We start from the raw sequence: 18882 nt of genomic DNA, 5'->3' as shown, positions 1-18882 counted from the left end.
CTTTCCATCTCATTCAGAGTGAAATTCTAAGTCTTTAACATGGCCCATGAAGCTCCCAGTGAAGCAGCCCTCCTTTTTTCTCTGATGATATACTTTCCTTTTGCCTCAGTATCCTTAATGAGTCCTTTATGAGGCCTGTCTTGGAGAAGGAAATGGCAACCCACTCCAGTATTCTTGCCTGGGAGATCCCATGGACGGAGGAGCCTGGTAGGCTACAGTCCATGGGGTTGCGAAGAGTCGGACACAAGTGAGCGACTTCACTTTGACTTTTCACTTTCATACATCGGAAAAGGAAATGACAACCCACTCCAGTATTCTTGCCTGGAGAATCCCAGGGACAGAGGAGCCTGGTGGGCTGCTGTCTGTGGGGTTGTACAGAGTCAGACACGACTGATGCTACTTACAGCAGCAGCAGGATGAGGCCTGTCTAAAGGATTTACCTGGCTGAGGGAAGCCAGTTCTTCTTCTATCCTGTCATTACCCCTCACTCTGTTCCAAAGCTTTAACTGAGGTCACATCCTGGCATACTCTGGGGACCAGTTTAAAAACAAAACTCCGAGATGAAAGAATTCCCACATAAAAATAACTTTGTTAGTTTACATTAAAATTGTATGCATGTGTGTGTGTGTGTGTGTTTGTATTCTGAGAGAGTAAGGCCAAAGGGGAACTGATGATTTTAGATCATGTTGATTTTAGCATGATGGGGACATTCATTGAGATTCTGGATTCAGCATGCCTCTTGAAGCTGGGAGTAATTCTCATTGTTTGCTTGTTTGGTTGACTTGTAAGAAACAAAGCCTTACACTGTGCTTGTATCAGAAACAACCAGTGGCATTATTGTTCTCAAAACCAGCAGATGTTGGGGAAATAGCACAATCTGAACTAATTTCTCCTCACACAAAATTTTCATAATATATGTAGATTGGAAGACTGTATGGGGAAAAAGAGGAGAAAATAAATGGGGCAGCGAGGAGTTTCTTATAATAAATACATATGAATGAATGAAATCAGACATATTCATTTATTACAATACTGTTTGTTTTCAATTCATTGGAATACTCTCAAACAAAATTTAAAATTTGTTACGACTTTGAGGGGTAAGATTCATTCACTTGTTCTTTCATTAAAATATTTATTGAATATCCCATATGTTCACAGTTTTCCAGGCACTGGAGACATAGCAATAAACTAAGCAGATAAAAATTCCTTCCTGTAACTGGTAGTCTGATAGAGGAAAACAGAGGATAAGCAAATACACTGAAACACACAGTGTATCAGAAGGTGATCTGTGTAAGGAGAAAAATAAATTAGGATAAATTAAAATTACCAGGGTGGGAACTTTTGTTAATTTTAATTTTTTATTAAAAATTAATTTTATTGATTCATTAAATTTTTTTATTTATTAAAATTATTTTTAGCTGCACAGCATATGTAATCTTAGTTCCCTGACCAGGAATCAAATTTGAGTCCCCTGCATTGGAAGCTCAGAGTCTTAATCCCTGGACCACCAGGGAAGTCCTAGGGTTTAACTTTTAAAAAGGGTTGTCAGGGAATGTTGTCACCAAGAAAGTATTGTTTGATCCATGGCCTGTAGGTGTTGAAGTAGCTCGTGCATTTCCAGAGCGAAAATATTCTAGGTGGAAATAAGAAGAAGAGCAGAGGTCATGAACAGGACTGGCTTGATGGAGGAAGAGAGTAGTTGGAGTCAGGTGAGCAAAGGTGATAATGGTAGGAGGAGATCAGAAGCATGAAGTTGAGCCAGTTTGGATTATTTCTTTACCAATAAGATGAAGAAAAGAAGTTACACATACACAGTAAGCAGTGAAGGATTTGAAGTCCTCTGTCAGCAAGTCAAAGTAATGTATTCAGGATGAGGTCCATGCAGGCGTAAAGGATAAGAAATAAGTTGCATAAGTAGTTTTAACTCTCACCTTGCCTCCTACTGCTGTACTACACTCCACTCTCATGGGAAAATTACTTCAAATCCACTGACTAAAGAAGAAAATATTTGAATCTGGTTAAAAATAGGTCTTAAAGAGATGGGAATACCAGATCACCTGACCTGCCTCCTGAGAAATCTGTTTGCAGGTCAAGAAGCAACAGTTAGAACTGGACATGGAACAACAGCCTGGTTCCAGATCAAGAAAGGAGTATGTCAAGGCTGTATATTGTCACCCTGATTATTTAACTTATATGCAGAGTGCATCATGAGAAATGCTGGACTGGATGAAGCACAAGCTGGAATCAAGATTGCTGGGAGAAATATCAATAACCTCAGATGCAGATGACACCACCCGTATGGCAGAAAGCGAAGGACTAAAGAGCCCCTTGATGAAAGTGAAAAAGAAGTGTGAAAAAGTTGGCTGAAAACTCAACATTCAGAAAACTAAAATCATGGCATCTGGTCCCATCACTTCATGGCACATTGATGGGGAAACAGTGGAAACAGTGACGGACTTTATTTTGGGGGGGCTCCAAAAATCACTGCAGACGGTGACTGCAGCCATGAAATTAAAAGACACTCACTCCTTGGAAGGAAAGTTATGACCAACCTAGATAGTATATTCAAAAGCAGAGACATTAATTTGCCAACAAGGTCCATCTAGTCAAAGCTATGGTTTTTCCAGTAGTCATGTATGGGTGTGAGAGTTGGACTGAGAAGAAAGCTGAGCACCGAAGAATTGATGCTTTTGAACTGTGGTGTTGGAGAAGACTCTTGAGAGCCCCTTGGACTGCAAGGAGATCCAACCAGTCCATTCTGAAGGAGATCAGCCCTGGGATTTCTTTGGAAGGAATGATACTAAAGCTGAAACTCCAATACTTTGGCCACCTCATGAAGAATTGACTCACTGGAAAAGACTCTGATGCTGGGAGGGATTGGGGGCAGGAGGAGAAGGGGACGACCGAGGATGAGATGGCTGGATGGCATCACTGACTCTATGGACATGAGTTTGAGTAAATTCCGGGAGTTTGTGATGGACAGGGAGGCCTGGCATGCTGCAATTCATGGGGTTGCAAAGAGTCGGACATGACTGAGCAAATGAACTGAACTGAACTGAACTCCCTAACTATCTGTTTCCCCAGCCCTTTTCCCCCTCTGCCCTGGCAACCATGAGCTCCTTCTTGAAGTCTGTGAGTTTGTTCCTGTTTTGTAAGTAAGTTCATTTGTATCATTTCTTTTTAGATTCTACATACAAGGGATGCCATATGATCTTACTCTAAGAAGAAAGTTTTATTCAGAACTAGTTGACACTATTGTATTCAGCTTCTAGACACAGATGGGCTAAACAAAGTATGGACCATAGTCTCTCATGTAACAGAAGTCTAACAGAATGTTATCCCAGGCATCATGATAGCTCCATGGTCGTTTGGTTACCAGACTCCTATCTTTACAGTGTGGATTTGCATTCAAGGACCCATGATGTTTCCTGGAACTCCAGACATTGTGAACATGTTTCAGGCAAAAGGAGGGGATGAATAAAAGACAAAAGCATCTTTTCCCCAAATGATTAAACCTCTTTTAAAGCTGTTTACAGGGGCCAGCATTGAGTTCTTATATTGCGTTGGTCTTCTGTCTTAGCAAGGGAAGTTAAGAAAAGGCATAACTGAACTGGGCACAGAGTAACCAGGAATAACATTGGAATCCAGCAGAATAAAGGAAAGTATAAAAGTAGATAAAGGGTTCTGCCACAGAGATTCAAAGTGATCACAAACATTACAGTGCCATAGCAATTTTTAGGTACCTAACGTGTGCCAGGCTGTCCACTACATCCTGGGGCACAAAAACAAATAGTATATTGGGCAAGATCTCAAGGATTTGATGGTTTAGTGGGAGAGACTGTCTATGAATAGGCAGTTATGTGATAATGAGAATTTATGTGGTAATGAGAAGTTATGTGGTAATGATAGGTTTGCCAAGGGTGGCAGGGGATGTGGGAGAGCAGAGTGAACTCAGTGCAAACCAGAGCTTTGGGCTTCCTGGAAAAAATGTTCCCAGAATCTAATCTTGAAGGATGGGTAAGAACTGAGTGACATTTCAGGCTTGAGGACAGCATGAGAGAAGCTGAAGCTGAAGGTAAGGTCTCTGTTTGATAGTAATTGAAAGTTGGCGATTATAGAAGGTAGACGTGAGGAAGTAAATAAAAGAGTCAGCTTATATATGGCCTTGTCTGTTAACTGAATAACAAGGCTGAGCAAAGCCTTTAAGAGCTTGAAGCACAGAAACTCCATAGTCAAATCAAATTTTAGGTATGTCATTCTGGCTTCTATGTGGGGGAAGATTCAAAGGAAGGCAAAATTGAGATAAAAAGAGTTATTAGGAGGCTATGTCAGTAGTCAAGGTAAGAAAGAATGGAAATCTCATTAGGCAGTAGTAGAAATGGGAAGAAGATTATAGAATGATGTGGGAGGAATAATGAGATAGTGAATGAAAAGGTGTGGGTAGACAGGAGTTAGAATGACTACTAGATTTCTGCTTTAGGAAACTAGGTGGATGATGGCACCCTTAAGTGAGACTGTAAAAGTTAAGAGTAGGAGGAATAGGTAGGGGTGGCAGTGGGAGAGTGGGAAAAAGATGAGCTTGGTTGGAACATATTGAGTTTGAAGTATCTGTATAACATCTTGTTGGAAATACTTAGGAGGCAATTAGATATACAAATCTGAAGCTTGTGATAAGTGTGTCAGAAATATATTTTTAAGTCATAGCATAGAGCTAGTTAAATCCATGTAAATAGATGCATTTGCCTTTGAATAGAGGGTAGCCAGAGAGAACCACCAAGTTAAGGTAGACACTCTGCTGACATCAAGGTCTAAGGAAGAAACCCTGTTAAAGGCAAGGAAGACATTTAGACTGGGAGGTTACTGAGTTAAGCAAAACAAAATACAACAGGATTAATAGGGCTTCTCATGAACTGAATACTGTATTATGGCTAATAATCCTGCCATGAACATGACAGATAGAGTCTCTTTCTTCACAGGGCTTAGAGTGTAGGAGATCTGTACGTTAAATAGCATTTACCTCCATTATGAATGACATACATGAAAAAATTGTCTGTTGGAGCTTAAAAATGGTGATTGCAGCTAGTTTGGAAAAGGCTTCTTTGAAGAAGTCATATTTTAGCCAAGACCTAATGGTACGATAAGTGAGGAGAGGTGGTTAGAAATCGAGACAAAAGTATAACAAGAGGATACAGCCGTCAAATATGAGCAAAGGCCCTAGATTTGGAGAGAACTTGGTGTGTCTGAGCTGAGATGTCAACATGTGGAACATGAGAAAGAGGGGCGAGAAGTGCATGACACACCTGGCAAGGCAAGTAGAAGCTAGTTCATGCAGAACTAAATAGTTCATATTTATGCTGTATTCCAAAAGAAATAGGGATCATATGCAATGGCCAATCTAAAATTTCTTCTGTCTGCCAAGCTTCCTTTTTTCCTTTCTCTTTATTTAACTGCCTCTATGAAATTTCTACTCTGAAATTTTAGTAGAATTTTCAGTTACTGGGGTGGACAAAAAAGATGGAACGCAGTCACATGAAAAGTTGCCTAAGTCCTTGAAGTGAAGTCACTCAGTCATGCCTGACTCTTTGTGATCCCATGGACAGTAGCCTGCACCAAGCTCCTCTGTCCATGGGATTTTCTAGGCAAAAGTACTGGAGTGGATTGCCGTTTCCTCCTCCAGGGAATCTTCCCTACCCAGGGATCGAACCCAGGCCTCCCACATTGTAGAAAACGCTTTACCGTCTGAGCTACCAGGGAAGTCCTTAGGGAAATGCAAATTTTAACACAATATCACCGTATACTCATGAGAACAGCTATAATTAGAAAGACTGCCAATTCTAAGTATGGGTGAGAATACAGAACAGTTGGAATTCTCAGAAGTTATTAATGATAGTTAAATTGGTACAACCATTTCAAAACAATTGGCAACATCTATTATACCTGCGACAATGCACATAACGCGGCCTAGAGGAGCTACCCCATGTCTGAGATCAGGGGCAGGAGCTACCCCACGTCCGAGGTCAGGGGCAGGAGCTACCCCACGTCTGAGGTTAGGGGCGGCTGCCAAGAGGAGCTATCCTCCGCCTGAGGTCAGGGGTGGTGGCCAAGAGTGCCAGGCTGTGACAGCGCAGGAGCAGCCGAGAGGCGCTACCCCACTTCTGAGATCAGGGGCGGCGGCCAGGAGGAGCTATCCCCCACTGGAGGCAAGGGGCGGCAGCTGGGAAGAGCTACCCTACGTCTAAGAAGCAGTGGCTCTGCAGGTGCAGGAGGGCCTAGAGAAGCTATTCCACGTTCAAGGTCAGAAGGGGCGGTGGTGAGGAGATACCCTTTGTCCAAGGTAAGGAGCAGCCTCTGTGCTTTGCTGGAACAGCCATGAAGAGATACACAACATCCAAGGTAAGAGAAACCCAAGTAAGAGGGTAGGTGTTGCAAGAGGTCATTAGACGGCAGACACACTGAAACCATAATCACAGAAAACTAGTCAATCTAATCACACTAGGACCACAGCCTTGTCTAACTCAATGAAACTAAGCCATGCCCTGTGGGGCCACCCAACATGGGTGAGTCGTGGTAGAGAGGTCTGACAGAATGTGGTCCACTGGAGAAGGGAATGGCAAGCCACTTCAGTATTCTTGCCTTGAGAACGCCATGAACAGTATGAAAAGGCAAAATGATAGGATACTGAAAAAGGAACTCCCCAGGTCAGTAGGTGCCCAGTATGCTACTGGAGATCAGTGGAGAAATAACTCCGGAAAGAATGAAGGGATGGAGCCAAAGCAAAAACAATACCCAGTTGTGGATGTGACTGGTGATAGAAGCAAGGTCTGATGCTGGAAAGAGCAATATTGCATAGGAACCTGAAATGTCAGGTCCATGAATCAAGGCCAATTGGAAGTGGTCAAACAGGAGATGGCAAGAGGGAACATTGACATTCTAGGAATCAGCAAACTAAAATGGACTGGAATGGGTGAATTTAACTCAGATGACCATAATATCTACTACTGTGGGTAGGAATCCCTTAGAAGAAAATGGAGTACCCTACATAGTCAACAAGCGTCCAAAATTCAGTACATGGATGCAATCTTAAAAACGACAGAATGATCTCTGTTCGTTTCCAAGGCAAACCATTCAATATCACAGTAATCCATGTCTATGCCCCAACCAGTAACGCTGAAGAAGCTGAAGTTGAATGGTTCTATGAAGACCTACAAGACCTTTTAGAACTAACACCCAAAAAAGATGTCCGTTTCATTATAGGGGACTGGAATGCAAAAGCAGACAGTCAAGAAACACCTGGAGTAACAGGCAAATTTGGCCTTGGAATACGGAATGAAGCAAGGCAGAGACTAATGGAGTTTTGCCAAGAAAATGCACTGGTCATAGCAAACACCCTCTTCGAACAACATGAGAGAAGACTCTACACATGGACATCACCAAATGGTCAACACCGAAATCAGATTGATTATATTCTTTGCAGCCAAAGATGGAGAAGCTCTATACAGTCATCAAAAACAAGACCAGGAGCTGACTGTGGCTCAGATCATGAACTCCTTATTGCCAAATTCAGACTTAAATTGAAGAAAGTAGGGAAAGCCGCTAGACCATTCAGGTATGACCTAAATCAAATCCCTTATGATTATACAGTGGAAGTGAGAAATAGATTTAAGGGCCAGAATCTGATAGATAGAGTGTCTGATGAACTATGGACTGAGGTTCGTGACATTGTACAGGAGACAGGGATCAAGACCATCCTCATGGAAAAGGAATGCAAAAGAGCAAAATGGCTGTCTGAGGAGGCCTTAAAAATGGCTGTGAAAAGAAGAGAAGTGAAAAGGAAAGGAGAAAAGGAAAGATATAAGCATTTGAATTCAGAGTTCCAAAGAACAGCAAGGAGAGATAAGAAAGCCTTTCTCAGCAATCAACGCAAAGAAACAGAGGAAAACAACAGAATGGGAAAGACTAGAGAGTTCTTCAAGAAAATTAGAGATACCAAGGGAGCATTTTATGCAAAGATGGGCTCGATAAAGGACAGAAATGGTATGGACCTAACAGAAGCAGAGGATATTAAGAAGAGGTGGCAAGAATACACGGAAGAACTGTACAAAAAAGATCTTCATGATCCAGATAATCATGATGGTGGTTTCACTTACCTAGAGCCAGACATCCTGGAGTGTGAAGTCAAGTGGGCCTTAGCATCACTACAAACAAAGCTAGTGGAGGTGATGGAATTCCAGTTGAGCTGTTTCAAATCCTGAAAGATGATGCTGTGAAAGTGCTGCACTCAATATGCCAGCAAATTTGGAAAAGTCAGCAGTGGCCATAGGACTGGAAAAGGTCATTTTTCATTCCATTTGCAAAGAAAAGCAATGCCAAAGAATGCTCAAACTGCTGCACAATTGCACTCATCTGACATGCTAGTAAAGTAATGCTCAAAATTCTCCAAGCCAGGCTTCAGCAATATGTGAACCGTGAACTTCCAGATGTTCAAGCTGGTTTTAGAAAAGGCAGAGGAACCAGAGATCAAATTGCCAACATCTGCTGGATCATGAAAAAAGCAACAGAGTTCCAGAAAAACATCTGTTTCTGCTTTATTGACTATGCCATAGCCTTTGACTGTGTGGATCACAATATACTGTGGAAAATTCTGAAAGAGATGGAAATATCAGGCCACCTGACCTGCCTCTTGAGAAACCTATATGCAAGTTAGGAAGCAACTGTTAGAACTGGACATGGAACAGCAGACTGTTTCCAAATAGGAAAAGGAGTACATCAAGGCTGTATATTGTCACCCTGCTTATTTAACTTCTATGAGAGTACATTATGAGAAACGCTAGGCTGGAAGAAGCACAAGCTGGAATCAAGATTGCTGGGAGAAATATCAATAACCTCAGATATGCAGATGACACCACCATTATGGCAGAAAGTGAGGAAGAACTAAAGAGCCTCTTGATGAAAATGAAAGAGGAGAGTGAAAAAGTTGGCTTAAAGCTCAACTTTCAGAAAACAAAGATCATGGCATCTGGTCCCATCACTTCATGGGACATAGATGGGGAAACAGTGGAAACAGTGTGAGACTTTGTTTCTTTCGGGCTCCAAAGTCACTGCAGATGGTGATTGTGGCCATGAAATTAAAAGACACTTCCTCCTTGGAAGGAAAGTTATGTCCAACCTAGATAGCATATTCAAAAGCAGAGATGTTACTTGGCCAACAAAGGTCCATCTAGTCAAGCGTATGGTTTTTCCAGTGGTCATGTATGGATGTGAGAGTTGGACTGTGAAGAAAGCTGAGTGCCGAAGAATTGATGCTTTTGAACTGTGCTGTTGGAGAAAACTCTTGAGAGCCCCTTGGACTGCAAGGAGATCCAACCAGTCCATCCTAAAGGAGATCAGTCCTGGGTGTTCATTGGAAGGACTGATGCTATAGCTAAAACTCCAATACTTCAGCCACCTCATGGGAAGAGTTGACTCATTGGAAAAGACTCTGATGCTGGGAGGGATTGGGGGCAGGAGGAGAAGGGGACGACAGAGGATGAGATGACTGGATGGCATCACTGACTTGATGGACATGAGTTTGTGTAAACTCCGGGGTTTGTGATGGACAGGGAGGCCTGGGGTGCTTCAATTCATGGGATCACAAAGAGTTGCACACGACTGAGGGACTGAACTGTACTGAACTTAACTCATGTGCAAAACTGTAGAATGAATGTCATGTATATGATTTTGAGGGAAGGAATCCAATCACAAATGCAGTTGTGATTCCATTAAAGTTCAAAAACTGGCAAAGTTAGTGGCTAGTGTTTGAAGTCAGGATGATAGTTTATTTTTGAGGATATAATTAGTTGCTTAGTCGTGTCTAAATTTTTGTGATCCTATTGACTGTAGATTGTTTGAGGGTATAGATGGGATATACAGTATCTGGTCTAGTTATGTTTTACTTCCTGATCTGTTGCTGTCACAAGGGTATATGTTTTTTTTTTTTTTTTTGGTGAAACTTCATCATGCTGTACCTTCACGATTTGTTTGCTTTTGTTTGCTCTTCTGTATGTAAGTTACGCATCAATTAAAGTTCCTTTAAAAAGCTGAAGTCATAAAAACAGGATAGAATGGTGGTTATCAGGGCTTGGGGATTTGGGGGAATTGGGGAGATACTGTCTAAGGGTAAAAACTTGAAACTAGTAGATAGGACTTGTTTGGTGTTCCAGTGGTTAAGGATCCACCTTCCAATTCAGGGAATGCAGGTTTGATCCCTGGTTGGGGAACTAAGATCCCACATGCCACAAGCACTGTAACAAGAGAAGCCTGTGCACTGCAAAAAAAAAAAAAAAAAAAAGCACATGCCCCATAACAAAGACCCAGCACAGCCAAAAAGAGAAAAGACTAGTAGATAAATAAGTCCTGGAGATCTATTGCACAGCACAGTGATTATAGTCAATACTGCATTTTAAACTTACAAAATTGCTAAGAGACTAGACCTTAAATACTCTCACCGTAAAGTGAAATAGTGATATGATGTGGTGGAGCTGTTAGCTAATGCTATGATGGTAATCAATGCAATATATAAAAGGCATAAAATCAACACATTGTATATTCTAAACTTAATTTATCTCTCAACTAAGAAAAGAGACACAGAGTTTCAAGAGAGCATGAATGCATTTATTTCAGGATAAAATTTGGAGGTTTTTAAAAACATGTTTTTGGTTTTTATTTGTTTTTTTTTCCTTTCTCACGTTTTTTCCCCCTCAGTATTCCACAGTATTTGCCATTTCAGGCAGTGGCATCCTTTAGCTAAGAGGAAGAACAGATTCAGTCTAGAAAAAGAAGTCAGTTCACTATTTGAAACCCGTAACAGATAAGACTCTTAAAAAGCCTAAGTTTTATTCTTTTCATCTTTATTGAGGTAGTTGAAAGCCTAAGTTTTCAATGAAAAGCCTGATTCTTGAGTCAGAAAAGTTTTTATGAACCTCTTCAAAGCAGGATTATCATCATCAGTAAATTCTATTTACTCTTTGTCAGAGCCTGAAGAAATAATTTATAAAATTTATTCACAAATAAGAGAGAAGATTCAGGCCCTTTTCCTCTGACATACAGAGAAGTTCTTTGAACACTTTTGGCAGGTGAGTGGAGCTTTAGAATTGAGATGAGGAAGCAAGAGAGTTAACAGCTGGTGTGGATTTCTAAGAAAGGGTTGAGACACCTTTCTCTCAAGTTTTAGATGTTGATGGGAGTAGTGCTGGGGGAATTATAGGAATGTCAAAGCTACCCGTGAATCTGAGAGCAGAGAGAGCACATATCTTGCTTTCCTGAGAGTAGTGTGGGTTGCTACAATGGTCAGAGAGAAGTCTCATGCCCACCATAGCACTGGAGTGACAGAGGGCAGGGATTAGTGAGATGTTGGGCTAAACTGGTTTAAGGGTAGACCGAAAGAGTTCAGAAAGCACATGCAGTATGATGTGGAAAAAGCCACAAAGGCCCTTGGTTTTCTGAGGCAGATAAGGGAGCACAGAATGCTAAGAGATGACAGAACCAAGGCGTTGTGAGTTAAGTGAGTTGATATGTGTAGAAGACTTGGTTTTCAGCAGCTGTGGAAGCACAGAGGACAGCACTGGTGGGGTCAGTCAAGATGAGGTCAGTTGCAACAGAGGTCTCTAAGGATAAAGAATGATTATGGGAAAAGTTACCTTATGCCTCATTCTCCCAAGGCTAGGATACTATGTAGTCTTCACAGGATCATGGATCATCCTCAAGTGGAAGGAAGACAGTTTGGAGAATCCTGAGGGGAATCTTGTAGTGGTTGGCTGGTTGAATTGAAATATTTAACTCAAGTGATGTCATGCACCTTGCTTTTCCAAGATTCCGTTTTCTACTTTTAAGTACATTTGTGACTTTAGGACTAAGTTCATTTTCAGAGCCCTAAAAGATGTTACATCTTTGTACATTTGAAATCTTGACTGTATGGAACTCATGCTTGTTTTCACACTTACAAAAGCACACTCTAGCTGTCATGTGAAGAGTGGACTAGTGGAAGGCAGGAAGTAATTCAGGAAGATAATTTAAAACGATGTCATCCTAGTCCAAGTGAGGGTTCATTTGGAGTCTTGGCCTGTGGTGATGGCTTTGGGGTGAAGAGAAATGGATGTCATTCAAGAAATGTTCTGTAGATGGAATTGGAAGCCTTTAGTTAGTGATTGGAAGAAGCAATGGCACCCCACTCTAATACTCTTGCCTGGAAAATCCCATGGACAGAGGAGCCTGGTGGGCTGCAGTCCATGGGGTTGCTGAGAGTCGGGCACGACTGAGCGACTTCACTTTTATTTTTATGCATTGGAGAAGGAAATGGCAACCCACTCCAGTGTTCTTGCCTGGAGAATCCCAGGGACGGGAGAGCCTGGTGGGCTGCCGTCTATGGGGTTGCACAGAGTCGGACACGGCTGAAGTGACTTAGCAGCAATTAGTGATTGGATATGAGAAGTAGTGGAGAACAAGTTATCAAAGAAGGTTCCTACGTTTCTATCTGTGAGATAGCACACTGTAGGAATAGTGGGTCTCAAGTTCAGTTTTGAATATATTAAGTAATTTTGTTGTTTAGATGCTTAGTCATGTCCAATTCTTCTCTGACCTCATGGACTGTAGCCTGCCGGGCTACTCTGTCCATAGGATTTCCCAGGCAAGAATACTGGAGTGGGTTGCCATTTTCTTCTCCAGGGATCTTTTTGACCCAGAGATCAAACCTGCATCTCGTGTATTGTCAGGCAGATTCTTTACCACTGAGCCACTAGGGAAACCCATTAAGTAATGAGTTATCTGTAAAATAAACATACAGCAATGTTGCATAAGCTGTCGGCATGTGGATCTGTATTAAAAAAAGAAGCTCTCAGCTAGAAATACAGTTAGAGTTATTGGCAAAGAGGTGCTAGTTGAAGCTATGAGGGTGCATGAACTCATTCTCTTGTAAATCCATGCAGGATGCAAAGCTCCAGTGGGTGCCATTCCCCTTCAGCTCCTGGTCCTGTGTGAGAATGAAGGGTGGAATTGAAAGAGTGCCTGGAATATTTTCCCGAGGAAATCCCATGTAGAATTGTCAGGTAAATATGGAAAAAGTACCAAGAGAAGACAACAAGAAGAACGTTCTAGGAGTAGCTGTTATTCTGTTGCCGAGTCATGTCTGACTCTCTGAGACCCCATGGACTGCAGCAATCCAGGCTTCCCTGTTCCCCACCATCTCCTGGTGTTTGCCCAAGTTCATGTCTGTTGAATCGGTGATGCCATCCAACCATCTCATCCTCTGATGCCCTCTTCTCCTTCTGAAGCTTTCAATCTTTCCCAGCATTAGGGTCTTTTCCAATGAGTCAGCTGTTAGCATCAGGTGGCCAAAGTATCGGAGCTTCAGCATCAGTCCTTCCAAAGAGTATTCAGGGTTGATATCTTTTAAGATGGACTAGTTGATCTCTTTGCAGTCTAAGGGACTCTCAAGAATTTTCTCCAGCACCACAGCTGGAAAGCATCAATTCTTTGGCACTCTACCTTCTTTATGGTCCAGCTTTTACATCCATACATGACAACTGGAAAGACCATAGCCTCGACTATATGGACCTTTGTTGGCAAAGTGATGTCTTTGCTTTTTAACACACTGTCTAGGTTTGTCACAGCCTTCTTGCCAAGAAGCAATTGTCTTTCTAATTTCATGGCTGCCATCACCATCCGTAGTGATTTTAGAACCCAAAAGAGAAAATCTGCCACTGCTTCCACCTTTTCCTCTTCTATTTGCCATAAGGTGATGGGACCAGATGCCATGATCTTAGTTTTTTGAATGCTGGCTTTTTCACTTTCCTCCTTTACCCTCATCAAGAGGCTCTTTTGTGCCCCTTCATGTTCTGCCGTTAGAGTGGTATCATCTGAATATCTGAGGTTGTTATTTCTCCTGGCAATCTTGATTCCAGTTTGTAACTCATCCAGCCCAGCACTACTATAGGTCAAGGAACATGAGGGTTTTAAGAGGATGACATGGCCAGATGTCGTCTGAGAGCTCAGGTAACAGGACTGGAAATTGTTCTTCAGATTTCTTGACATGGAGGTGATCTGGATGTTAGTGAGATGGTTTTGGTGGAGTGAGGAGGGCAGTGAGCAGAGGAGTGAATGGGAGATAAAGAAACAAAGATGGCAAGGGTAGAACTAAATGAAATTTTGTGTTCAATAGATGGGAAATAGGATGACATGAGAGGCAGATGAGACCTAACACCCTAGAGAGCCAGAAGTTCCATTGAAAAACCCCTCTTTTGAAAGGTAAGCATTCTCCTTCCTGCTCTTACTCCCATTCTCTGATTAGCTCCAAATAGCACAGAATTATTGGCAGTGGTACAACTGAGTGACTTTCACACATAGTCAGTGGTATATGCTTGTATATCATGATGAGCTGCTGTGGCTCTTCAGTTTGGCTTTCAGAGCAAGTGCAAGAGAAATAAAGAGCCCAGAGCAAGCATACTCATTACAAGAACAACACTCCTTTCAGCTGCATGCATCACCTTCTCCCTGCCTCGGAAGGGCAAGGATTTTGAAGGAGACTAAAGGTCAACTTCAGAGAAGGCGATGGCACCCCACTCCAGTACTCTTGCCTGGAAAATCCCATGAACAGAGGAGCCTGGTAGGCCGCAGTCCATGGGGTCTCGAAGAGTCGGACACGACTGAGCAACTTCCCTTTCATTTTTCACTTTGATGCATTGGAGAAGGAAATGGCAACCCACTCCAGTGTTCTTGCCTGGAGAATCCCAGGGACGGGGAAGCCTGGTGGGCTGCTGTCTATGGGGTCACACAGAGTCAGACACAACTGAAGTGACTTAGCAGCAGCAGCAAAGGTCAACTTAAAAGGAAAAAAGTCAGAACTTTGGGACACTTAACTCACCTCTTTAGGGCAGGGTCCATGTTTTATTTGACTTCATATCCCTCCAGTTGTGGACTTCTCAGGTGGCTCAGTGGTAAAGAATCCTCCTGTAATGCAGGAGGCATGTGTTCGACCCCTGGGTTGAACCAGTGCAGAAGGAACGGGTAACCCACTCAAGTATTCTTTCTTGGGAAATCCCATGGACAGAGAGCCTGAAGGGCTACAGTCCATGGGGTCTCAAAGAGTCAGACATGACTGAGCGTGCATGCATGCGCTCACACACACACACACACCCCTGGGTGTAGTGGCAGGACATGGAAATATCTCTGTGTTGTTGGAATGAATAATCAATATAGTTACCCCAGGGAAACTTGTACAAGAACTAGTGCTACCACTACCCCCCCTCCAATAGGTTCCTCAGAATAGTTACCCTACAAGGTAACACAGATGGGAGCCCTTCAGACCAGGCTGTAATTGTGGCTTTGTATAACCATAATCAGAATCAGCACTCCTTGTCAAAGCTTCCCCAACTCTATAGATTCTTGTATTCTTACTCTCTGCCCTCTAATCTCTCAGGAGTGAGAGGGGAGGGGTTTTAACCTCAGGTGATACATTAAAATACCTTTGGCTCAGCTTATTATTGGATAATACAGTTGGCATTGTTTTTCAGGAGCTGTGTCATTCCTGTAATATTACCAGTCAACTGTATGTTGACATATTTTTGAGCCCTTTGGAACACAAATGCTTGTCCTGCAATTTCTCTTTATTACAGAATGCATTCTGAATAGACAGTATGGGGTTTTTCCTCCAAGTTCATGCCCTCATCTGGACATACTAGCTCTGTGTGCATGTCTGCTCCTCTGTAAATCATACTTTATGCTAACCTTCTCTTATTTGCAGATCACCCTGTTTTCAGCAGAGGAAGTGAACTCATTCTACCCCCTCTGCAGATCATAGGGGAGTCTTCCATGGATGTTACCTGCCAGGTTCTCTGGCTTATTCCTGGCCTGTTCTCACTGCCCCTCCAGAGTTACTTCTCAACCCACCTTTAGTAGAATTTCTTCAACCCAAGCAGTGGTGGGAGATGGCAGCCTAACTCATGCTCAGTATCCTTGACATATCTTTCAGCAAGAAACACATCTTTCTGAATATCTTGATGGGGCAAATATTACCTGGGAATACTTTTTCACATAAAAATATTAAAAAGAATTAGGCATTAACGATATTCCAGACTCCATGTTAAGGTACTGGTATTGTGTTCCATATAGATCTTACAGGAGCTGATCATTTCTGTTTGTCTCTCTTTATGTTTCCATCTTCTCTCTTGTCCCAAATTGGCTTGTGGTGGTTTATAACAAGCAGATGCAATAAACTAATAGGAAATGAGAAAGAGAGAGTCATGAGTAGAGGAGACATCAATAAGAACTGGAAGAAGAGCTCAAACATCCAGACCATGTGGCTGTTAGATTTGCTCTGACATTTGGCTTTGGGTTTGCTGGTAATCAAAGCAAATAGAAAGACCCAAGAGCCTTTTTTGGTAAGGAGGAAGTATCTCAGTTCCTTAGGGAAGGCAAAATTGTTTTTAGCACTAAGTTCTGAAAAACTTTTTCAGTGTGGTGCTTTATATAGAGGACATCAAATGAGGTAGTAGACAGTGCCTTGACTTAATATGACTGTCTCTTGTCTTATCTTTAGACAATAGTGATGTATCTTAAAATACATCCTAAGGGAAATGATTCTGCAAGGACTGACCACCCATCGCCAGCAAAATGAAAGCTGTCTATACCAAATGAATTGTATCCAGCAGATGCTTGCATCCAAGGAAAAGGGTTGAATATACTCAGTCTCTCCTTGTTAAGAGTCCATACTCACTGTCAGCATTCTCTTCATCATTTGAGCACTGCTTTTTGGCCCCAATCTTTTTTTGTTTCATTTTTGATGTCTTGCATTCAGCCAGCTGTTTTTATTAACCCTCATAGCTGCCAGAAGAATCTCAATGTCAGTTGAGTTTTGGAATTGCTGAATTTTAAAAAGTTTAAGTTTCTTTTTTTTTTTTTTCCTATTTGTAGCTCTTTCCACAGCTTTTCATATGCTAATATATATTGTGACTCAGTAGGAAAGAAAAATAATATTCAGTGCTTTGGACCTTATTTGAGCATGGAATTCCTTTCTCATGCATCAAACACCTGTTGGGAAATGCTGCGGAAAGCTTTTCTTTGATAATGTCTCAACATTAGTCCTCACAGTATACTGGCACTTTGACAAAGGTTTAATCATGGTCAATAAATCTTTGAAATTAAAGGCTATGAATTTTCAGTAGAGGATCCTGGATAGTCTGGCAAGTAGATAAAGCATATCTGGGCAAGTGGGCCTTCCTAGAATCCCTCAGGTCCTTACCATGTATCTATGAAACTTGTGCCCACAATCTTGGCCGTGGTATAAAAGTGCATCTTTTCCTAGGAAATCAAGATTTTTATTTTTAAACTTTTTTTTTCTTTAAAATTTTTCCTTCCCCCCCTTTGCCCTATTGTCTACTTAAAATTTTTTTTCCCTTTCTCCCATTTGCTCTCATTCTCTACCTTCAGCCTTACCTTTGAATTCGTCTGAAAGGTATAACAATAAAAACACAGTTGAGTGGAGAAGATCAAGATGGCAGAGTAGGAGGATGTGGAGTTCACCTCCCCCCACTGAACACATCAAAAATACATCTGCACGTGGAGCAATCCTCACTGCAAACAAACTGAAGACTGTCAGAAAGACTCTTATACAACCAGGTCTGAAGATACATCCATATGGAATTATGTAGAAAGGGAAGAAGAGCATCTATGCCTCTGGGAGGAGGGGGGATAACACAAGCTTGGAGATCTTCCCTGAACAGTGAGTGGTTTGAACCACATATTGATTGCCCCAGCCCTGAGGTCCAGTTCCTGGATGATGAGTCCCCTCTGTGAGTTTGAAAACCAGTGGGAATGATAGTGATGCTGTAAGAAAACTAGAGTCTGCTCATGAAGAGCATGCACATGCATGCTAACATTTCAAACAAGGCAGAAGAAGTATTATAGGGAAGAACCTTTTATATTCTATTACAAGATAATCACTAAAAGGATGTTGCCTATAAAGCTTAATTTATACGTAATGGCTCATTTCTGGGAAACCTGCCTCCCAGATAATGAGCATTACGCTAAAATACCTTTGTTTAGCTCACAAGAAACATCCTGGCCAGGCCCTCCTGTGAATGACTGAGGGAGGAAAAATGAACACATTCCCTCCAGAGCCTCATTGGAACCACGAAATGCTTGACTTTTCCCCTTTTAGTATAAAAGAAGCCTGCATTCTAACTCAGGCAAGATATTTATTTGAGGCACAAGCCCACCTCTTTTCGGTTTGCTGGATTTCCAAATAAAGTTGCTATTCCTTGCTCCAACAGCTTATCTGTTATTTGTTGGGTTGTTGTGTGGTAAGCATTACAAGCTTGAACTCAGTAACAGAAGGAGATTGAAACTGCACAAAACTCTGACTTGTTTCCCATGACCAGTATAAAGTTAGAAATCAAATACAGGGAAAAAATGGGAAAAACAAATACATGGGGGCTAAGCCACATGCTGCTTAAGAACCAGGGGGTCAAAGTGGAAATCAGAAAATACCTCGAGACAAATGAAAATAAAAACATAACTTTCCAAAATTTATGGAACACAGCAAAAACAGATGTAAAAGGGAAGTTTATAAAAAACAGGCCTACCTCAAGCAACAAGTAAAAAACTCAGATAAACAACCTAACCTATCAAGTAAAGGAATTAGAAAAAGAAAAACAATTAAGAACCAAATTCAGCAGAAAGAAGGAAAAAACAAAGATCAGTTCAGTCACAATTGTGTCCGACTCTTTGCGACCCCATGAACTGCAGCACACCAGGCCTCCCTGTCCAACCCCAACTCCCGGAGTCTACCCAAACCCATGTCCATTGAGTCAGTGATGCCATCCAACCATCTCATCCTCTGTTGTCCCCTTCTTC

General features: G+C 41.9%; 1 protein-coding gene across 44 annotated transcripts in view; it reads left to right on the top strand.

The window, feature by feature from the left end:
- LOC138418512 (uncharacterized) overlaps window positions 1-18882 on the top strand; it is a 247343-nt gene that overhangs the window by 30856 nt on the left and 197605 nt on the right. For 4 of the 44 annotated variants that reach the window (XR_011248646.1, XR_011248623.1, XR_011248651.1 and 1 more), the window contains exon 3: window positions 12960-13079. The exons of 35 other annotated variants lie outside the window; for them this stretch is intronic. Coding sequence is in view for 2 of the 9 variants with exons in the window: in XM_069549925.1 (XP_069406026.1) it covers window positions 7095-8252 (1158 nt within the window). In the remaining 7 variants the exon portion in view is untranslated. Of the gene's footprint in view, window positions 1-6257; window positions 10328-12959; window positions 13080-14191; window positions 14278-17457; window positions 18300-18882 lie in introns of those variants that run through there. 5 more of the 44 variants (XR_011248662.1, XR_011248660.1, XR_011248607.1 and 2 more) reach the window with 5 other exon arrangements.

Source organism: Ovis canadensis, chromosome 1 (genome assembly GCF_042477335.2).
Source record: "Ovis canadensis isolate MfBH-ARS-UI-01 breed Bighorn chromosome 1, ARS-UI_OviCan_v2, whole genome shotgun sequence".
Classification (NCBI taxonomy): domain Eukaryota; kingdom Metazoa; phylum Chordata; class Mammalia; order Artiodactyla; family Bovidae; genus Ovis; species Ovis canadensis.
Note: the sequence above shows the minus strand (reverse complement) of the source record. Positions and strands in the feature narration are given on the sequence as shown.